The 7,819-nt window shown below is 51.5% G+C and overlaps 2 protein-coding genes across 3 annotated transcripts; both read left to right on the top strand.

The window, feature by feature from the left end:
- Window positions 1–45: 45 nt before the first annotated feature.
- LOC102431155 (AT-rich interactive domain-containing protein 3C-like) lies at window positions 46–1,571 on the top strand (the record flags this gene model as incomplete). The annotated part of the gene is made up of 3 exons (XM_006109237.3): window positions 46–228; window positions 461–550; window positions 979–1,571. Coding segments are annotated over 3 exons (374 nt in total), but the record flags the coding sequence as incomplete, so codon positions are not given.
- A 685-nt stretch (window positions 1,572–2,256) lies between these two features.
- LOC102430838 (dynactin subunit 3-like) lies at window positions 2,257–7,761 on the top strand. 2 transcript variants are annotated; one of them, XM_006109236.3, is made up of 5 exons: window positions 2,257–2,408; window positions 3,603–3,687; window positions 4,358–4,444; window positions 5,882–5,965; window positions 7,166–7,761. In XM_006109236.3, exons 1-5 carry the CDS (start codon window positions 2,313–2,315, stop codon window positions 7,306–7,308), a joined length of 495 nt encoding a protein of 164 aa, XP_006109298.2. In that variant the 5' UTR covers window positions 2,257–2,312; the 3' UTR covers window positions 7,309–7,761. The 2 variants fall into 2 exon arrangements, with proteins under 2 accessions (XP_006109298.2, XP_023605147.1); XM_023749379.1 differs by lacking the exon at window positions 7,166–7,761 and adding an exon at window positions 6,989–7,128.
- Window positions 7,762–7,819: the final 58 nt, after the last annotated feature.

The raw sequence follows: 7,819 nt of genomic DNA, 5'->3' as shown, positions 1-7,819 counted from the left end.
ACTGACTTGATTGGGTCAGGGGAGCTGAATTACCTATTCTTCCAGAAGAGAGTGGAATTCCAACCCCTCGACTGGCACTGCCTGTGGGCCTGGCCTTGGGACCTGCCCGGGAGAAGTTAGCACCAGAGGAGCCTCCAGAGAAGAGGGCTGTGCTGATGGGGCCCATGGACCCACCTCAACCTGGCGCACCCCCAAGTTTTCTGCCCCATGGCAAGGTTCCCCTAAGGGGTGAGGAAGGGCTTGTTGCTGATAGGGTTTTGGGCCTGTGCACTGTGGGAGGACAGACCTACTACCTGATAAGCATTGGAGGTGGGGCAGATAGATCCCTAAATAGACAACTGTGTGATTACAGGTGTGAGGCTGAAGTCGAATGGGGGGTGTCTATAGGGATGGAGGGGGGAGCTTGTAAGTCTGAAGTCTGATTCCCAAAAATGTGACTCCCCTGCCCCCTCCTGGACAGAAGAGCGGCTGGATGGGCCTCTCAATCTGGCAGGCAGTGGTATCAGCAGTATCAACATGGCCCTAGAGATCAACGGGGTGGTCTACACAGGTACAGGTACTGCATGCTGTCTGCACTGGCATGAGGTCAGGGGTATTTACATTGGCATGGGGATTTTAGACTTTTTCTACTTGCATGAGATTCAGGGATATCCAAACTTGCATGGGTAATATGGGGTTCAGGGGATTGCTACATTGGCATGGGGGTCAAGGCATGACCTCTCTATGGGTACCATGGGATGTCTGCCTTGTCATGGGCCTATATATCAGTGTAGATATTGTTTACCTGTTCGAGGGTATCTATACTAGCATAGAAGTCTCTGACTGACCCAAGGGGTTTGTCCTCATTGGTTTGTGGCAGAGGTATGTGTGTGGTGTTCTAGCAATCAGGTCACTAACTTCTGTTTCCTTCTTCTGTTTCCCTGTCATCCCCTCTCCTGCTTGTATTTTACCTTTACCATCTCCTCACTCCTTTGGCAGGCATCCTCTTTGCCCGCCGCCAGCCTGTGCCAGCTTCCCAGGGCCCAATTAACCCTGTACCCCCAACCCCTACAGGGCCCCCTTCCGGCATCTCACCCTGAGAGCTCCCACTTTGAATTGAGTCCTAGCCCATTGCTGGGTGGGGGCGGGGGGAGACACTCCCTCCACCTTGATTCTTCCAAGGGCCCACTCTCGGACCCAGACCTGGGAGGTAACCACTCCCCCCACATGCCATGTGGACTTGAAGCCAAAGAGTTTTCTTTTGATGTTACATCTACCTCATTGTAAAGGGAGGGCACTTCCTTTCTGGCCAACTCCAGCAGCATCTACCAAAGAGTCCTGCCCCTAGAAACCCCCATCATCTCCTCACTTTGTCAATGTCATGTCTAGGACCCTACCTCTTGGAGTCAGACCTGCTTCTTCTCTTCAGGAGCCATATGAAGGGTTGGATTGGGATGTTGTGGAGGAGATGTCCCTCAGGTCACATCTGGATAATAAAGCTGTAGTCCCTTCCTCCCCAGTGCCTCTTCTTGTTTGTATCTGGGGGTTGGAAAAGGAATTGTGTGGTTTACAGGCAGCGTTGGGCCAAGGGTTCTCAGAGGGAAGACAGAACAGCAAAGGCCCATGAGAATAGAAGAGCTCAGTCTCATGAGTCAGACTGCCTGAGTTCAAATCCTGATTCTGCCACTATAGTACTGAGTGGCCCCATCGTTTGAACCTTATTAGACTCTAAAAGATTATGCTATCTATTGATCTATAGGAATGGACCAACCCTGGAAATAATGAGTGTATTTATTTATTTATTTTTTTTTTTTAAATATATTTTTTTATTGATTTTTTACAGAGAGGAAGGGAGAGAGATAGAGAGTTAGAAACATCGATGAGAGAGAAACATCGATCAGCCGCCTCCTGCACATCTCCCACTGGGGATGTGCCCGCAACCCAGGTACATGCCCTTGACCGGAATCGAACCTGGGACCTTTCAGTCCGCAGGCCGACGCTCTATCCACTGAGCCAAACCGGTTTCGGCAATAATGAGTGTATTTATATGTGCAACTTCGGGGAATGAGGTGGAGAAACCTCTTTGGTCCCCTGAAATTAGAAGAAGAAAGGTAAAGGTGGTCTTGACAAACAGGAGTGGCCGTTGCCTAGGTAACCAGACAGCTTTCGACTCTCTTCACCCGCCCAGCCGGCCGCTTCCGGCACTGAAGGCCTATGTCGTGACATCACTTCCTGAATGGAGGGGAGCCCGTGCGCTCGGATTGGCTAGCCTTCTCCATTTGGGCGGACGTCCCGCCCTCCAGCTGTTGCCGGGCTGAGGCGGGGCGGTAGCTATGGCGGCTGTGCCCGAAGTGCAGCGGCTACAGGCCCGCGTAGAGGAGCTGGAGCGCTGGGTGTACGGACCGGGTGGGTCGCGCGGCTCGCGGAAGGTGAGCGATTTGGGTGCAGCGGTCCCTTTCTGAGGCAGAGACGGGCGGTCTGCTGGCCTGTGCCTCCGGTGGGTGCGGTTCCAGTCCCGTCGCCCACAGTCCGGCCTTTGAAATAACACAGGTCCGAGACCTCCCGGAGCATTTTGGACCCTCGGGGCCCATGCCCATGCAGGGAACTGCGGGGCATTGGGCCCGTCTGAAATGGGCTCAGTATGAACCGTGACCAAGACTCCGCTCCTGCCAGCGGGGGAGCCTTGACACCCTCGGGAAGCTGCGGTCCACAATGGAAGGGTGGCATGAAGCTCTGTGTAATTAATTGCTAAATGAATTGTGCAGAAAGAGGTCCGTGGATTAGAGGAGGCAGAGCAGAGGTGCTCAAGGAAGGCTCCGGGGCGCGGGAGGGTGCGGGTGAGAGGTGAGGTCTGAGAGGACGAGGATTAGGAGGGGAAGGGATTGGATACCGGGTTTTCCAATGTGGACTGGCACGTCTTCACACTAGTACCTGAATTTTGACAACGTGAAGCTCAGTTGTCCTCTTACCCCCTTTTTACTGTGGGAAGACCTTTTACTGAAGGTGGAGTGTCAGGGATGTCCTGGATTTAAGTGCATCAGAGGTAATGATATCTGTACACTCCCGTGGAAGTAGTTGGTACCAGCAGACTGTGCCCCACTTGAGAACTGACTTCGCAAAACATTCTCTCCCTTTGGCATCTATGATGCTAACCCTCATGGTTTTCCTTCTGCAAGGATGGCTGTGCTGCTCAGTTTTATGTGCCTCCCCATATAACTGACCCTTGAATTTTGGGTGAGATCATTCACTGCCATTACCTCTCCATCTATTCAGCCCTTTAATATTGGAATTCCTCATCCTCTACCCTTAAAGTCTAGGTAGGTTCAGTCAGAGAGGTGGGAACCAGAGAATATATAGTATATGCCAGTGCCCCATAAACTCTAAAATAGTTCGTTATCTCCCCAATCAAACTAGAAACTCCCCCAAGGAGTACATGATTATCTCCCCGTTCACACTGAGGATTCCTGGCAGGTGGAGCTACATCTCCTTTAATACAAGAAAAAGTGACCAACCTAGATTTCTGGGGCAAAGAGGTTTGGGAGTCAGGGAATGCGGGTTCTTTACATCTTCCAAGCCTTGAACCAGGTGGTGTATCTTGGAAGTAACTTTCACTCCCCTTACAGGTGGCTGATGGCCTGGTCAAGGTGCAGGTAGCTTTGGGGAACATCTCGAGTAAGAGAGAGAGAGTGAAGATTCTGTTCAAGAAGAGTAAGTTCCTGTCGGGTGCCTGCCTGCCTTCTTCTTTTCCATGCCTGTACTTCCTGAGGACTGGCCCTGGTCCTTCAGCCCATTAGGTCACTGGAGTTGCCCTTTGGGGATGGAATGTGAAGACATTTCCCTGCTGAAACGGTGAATTGGGCTGTGCTTTCTATTTTGTGGTAAAACTCCAAGCCCATGACAGTGTCCCAAGTGATGGGCTAAGAGCTCTATCTGAAAGATCCCTTTGGTGAAGTATGGAGAACAGGTATGGGATTTCCACAGGCAAGGTTCAGAGGCGGGAAATTAATTAGGCACTGGAGTCCTAGCCTTGGCTCAGCCAGCAACCTGCCCAGTAATTAGAAATCAGATAGAGCTCTGGTTGTCTTGGTGGCACTGAGGGGCAAGGGGCCTTCCACCCTTGGTGAACATAGGTCAGTGGGAATACTGCAGGCCCCAGTATGCTCCAAGCTCTAAAGTTTGAGGTCAGCCAGCAGGTGATCAGAGGGGCGAGACAGGGAAGTATGGCTAGGAGCCCTGGTAGAGGCCTGCTAATGGACACTGGAGGCGTCAGCTCCTCACTGAAGGCTCTCCCCAAGGTGGACCATTCCCCCAGTATCCTTCATAAAACAGACCCTCACTCCCCAACCCTAATCCATTTTCTACCTTGCTACTTTTCTAGTCGAAGACCTGATCAAATACCTGGATCCTGAGTACATTGACCGCATTGCCATACCTGATGCCTCTAAGCTGCAGTTCATCTTAGCAGGTATGCACGTGCATCTGGGGATGTGGATTGGGGTGGGGGGGAAATTTGGGCACAGAGGTGGCCTCCCTGCCAGTCCTAATGGGTAAAGCCCAGGAAACTGCTGTCTGGAATTCTGGCCACGATCTGGGCTGAAGCTGAGGTGGTCCGGTGGTTCTCGAGTGGCACTGGATGTGGTGTACTTCTGAATCACCCGGAGGCCATGGTGCTAGCCACAGTGGGAGTGACTCCAATGTTCTATCAATGGTCTACTTCTAGAATTTTCCTGTAGAACCTTTCTCACTTTTGCTCACAGAGGAGCTTCTAGGAAAGGGTGGGAGCAGAGAGCATTGCATTTGGGAGAGGAGAATATTGGCATGAATTTCTACATCTTTTTTTCATATGAGAAAGCTCTGGGATTTCAGAGTTCTAGGCAGTGTCTGCTCATCAGTTAGTCAACCACTCCATGAGGCAGGGTTTGCCAAGCATCTGTGCTTGTTCATTCATTGAAAAGATTTTTAATAATCATCTACTGCATCAAATTCAGGAAATCTCTTGCACTAACTCGTGAATCCAGCCTCTCCCTCCCTCCCTCTGGCTGCTGCCTCAGTGTTCGTCCACTCACACATCAACTGTTACAGTTCCCCAAGTCCTCTTTTGACCCTAGCCTTCCCTTCTTGCATGTGGTCCAGTGTCATCTTTCCCAAACACATTTCCAACATGCCGCTTTGTCTACTGGGGAACTTCAGTGTCTCTTTCTTTCTCTCCTTGCTAGGATAAAAGTCCTAAATCCTTAGCCTGCCACTCAAAGCCGCCTACAGTTTGCTGGATCTCCCCTCCCATCCAGCTCTGTTTCCTATGCTCTCCTTTGTCCAGTTCAGCAACTTAAATTCTTTTTCTGCTACTAATTGACAAGCACTCTTGCTTCCAAATGTTTGACCTAACAGTCCTCCCTTCTTCGGTGCCCTTCCCACTCTTTGCAACCATTGAAATCACCTTCGCAGGGCCATGCTCTCCTTATTGGACTCTTCATTACTGCCCCAGTTCTCCGGAGCCACAGAGCAGAACCGGCCTGGCCGCGGCCACGTCTCCTCTTTCAGACCTTTCCTTCCCAGGAGCCCTGAGTGTGGGGTCCTAAGTCTGAAGTAATTTGTCTCCTGTGGCCTCAGAGGGGCTCACAGAATTTGTTGAGGCTAGAGGAAGAGCCTTCAAGTTAAAAATTGGAGAAAAGTTGGATTTGGAGAAACTTAGAGGCTCCTTGGGCTCAAGATGGGTCAGACCAGAGGCATTCAGGGGTCTGGGGGCAGAATGGGGGAATGTGCACCTTGAGAAGGGGGCACTGGGCAGTAGCTCCAAGCTCCAGGACCCAGCCATCTCCCCTGCCAGGATCTCAGCCTCTTGCGTTGGAGTAGCAGTGCCCAGGCTTGCCTCACTGCCACTATCTTGTCTGTTTATCCTCAGAGGAGCAGTTTATCCTCTCCCAGATTGCACTTCTGGAGCAGGTGGAGGCGTTGGTGCCCATGCTGGACAGCGCTCATATCAAAGGTACCTCTCCACTACTCTGCTTGGGGAGGTGGGTGGATGGGCAGGACTTCCCTGTGCCTCAGGTTCCCTGGGCTCAGGCTAGGTCTGCTGCTTGTCTTTGTTTGTTTGTTTGTTTTTCCATTTTTAATCCTTATTCAAGGATATGTTTTTTTAAAATTGATTTCAGTAAGGGAGAGGGAAAGAGAGAGAAACATTGATTGGTTGCCTCCCATACACACCCCGACCAGGGATCGAAACTACAACTTGGGTATATGCCCTGACCAGGAATTGAACCCATGACCTCCATGGGATGATGCTCCAATGAACTGAGCCACACCACCAGGGCCCTTACCTTTATCTTTAACCTGGGGGGTACCTGCCTTCTGCTTTGGGATTAAAAATTGCCAAGGCAGAGAGCTCAGTTTCAGAACCCCGGGCAATTTTGGCCTAAGGATAGTAATGTAAGCCCAGGAGCCCCAACTCTGGGGATTCCTTCTGCCTTTTATCCCACCTCTCAGCATCTGTCCTTTAGGGTGCTGCAGAGCCCAGATTTTACTGTCAGAGTCTCTCTGCCAGGTATGTGAATGTGTGTGAATTCTTCCTGCCACACTGCTGAGAGCAGTCTCTATGCCTGGGTTTTGACAAGCAGACAGTGACTTTAATTGAATCCAGATATCCATCTTGTCTGTCTCTGCAGGTGTTTCTCCCAGCTCCCCCTCCCTACCCCTGGTCAGCTACCTGCTGAGCATCTAACAGCCTTCAGCTTTGGGCCTAGCATGGTGGCCAAGGATTTGGGTATTGGATTTCAGGTGGCCAGCTTAGGGACCTGGCATTTATCCTCAGCCCACCTGCAGGCACCCTGTTCCCTAGGTCAGGCAGACCTGGTCCCACTGGCCAAGAGCAAAGGGACAGATCCCGTGACAGGTAAAGCTCTTTTTACCTGTCACTGCTTATGACGCTGGAGTGGAGGTATGGGGCAACTCTGGGGACCCCAAGGTTTTGTCTTCTAGGGGCCTGTATCTTCCCCTCCTTTTTGGGTCCTAGAATATGACTGGCGTGAGCAGGGAGTCCTACCACCTCCTCTAGCTGCAGCGGTCGATGAAGCCTGGCGTTTGTTTAGTTTCTCCACTCAATACTCTAATCCTGTCAAAGACCTAATAGACTATTGAGCCGTCGGGGGAAGGCACAGGCATCATCGGCGGTGTGCATTGTGTTTTACAGCCGTTCCTGAGCATGCCGCCTGCCTGCAGCGCTTGGCCCAGATCCACATCCAGCAGCAGGTATGGGAGGGGAGAGAAAGGGAAGGTGGTGAGGCACCTAGTCCCCACCCAGCCGCCTGGGGAAGCAGCCTCAGGCTACCCTGAGATCAGCTCCAGGGGAAACTTGGCGGTCTATCCTTCATTCCCATCAGCCTTAGAGAGGGGGAGGGACTTGCCCAGGGCCACATCCAGGTCTCCTGCCTCCCAAAGTAGGGTTACTCTGAAACACCAAAAGGTTGAGTTGGGAGGTATCCAAGAATCCCTGGGGATGGTGTATCCTTTTCTGTGGGTGGAGAAGCTGTGTGTGTGTGTGTGTGTGTGTGTGTGTGTGTGTGTGTGTGTTTCACTATTCCCAGGCTCTGGTGTAAATCCAAAAGGGGTTCAGAAATAGAGGACGGGAGGAGGTGATATATACTAGTGGAAATGTTTCCTTAAATGTGTGGTCCGTTCCTCCTTCCATCAGCTTTAAAACTGCTATTTGTGTACCCATTTTGGAGCCTGAAAGTACCCCGTTAGAAATCTGCTTCTTTTGGCTCTGGGGTTAAGCGTCACCTCTATGGGGATGAGGGTGTTCCTGATGAGGCAGAAAGGTTGGGGGGAAATGAGGGCTTTGTCC

The sequence above is a fragment of the Myotis lucifugus genome, unplaced genomic scaffold (genome assembly GCF_000147115.1).
Source record: "Myotis lucifugus unplaced genomic scaffold, Myoluc2.0 scaffold_7257, whole genome shotgun sequence".
Lineage (NCBI taxonomy): Eukaryota > Metazoa > Chordata > Mammalia > Chiroptera > Vespertilionidae > Myotis > Myotis lucifugus.
This window is presented reverse-complemented; position numbering and strand designations above follow the sequence as displayed.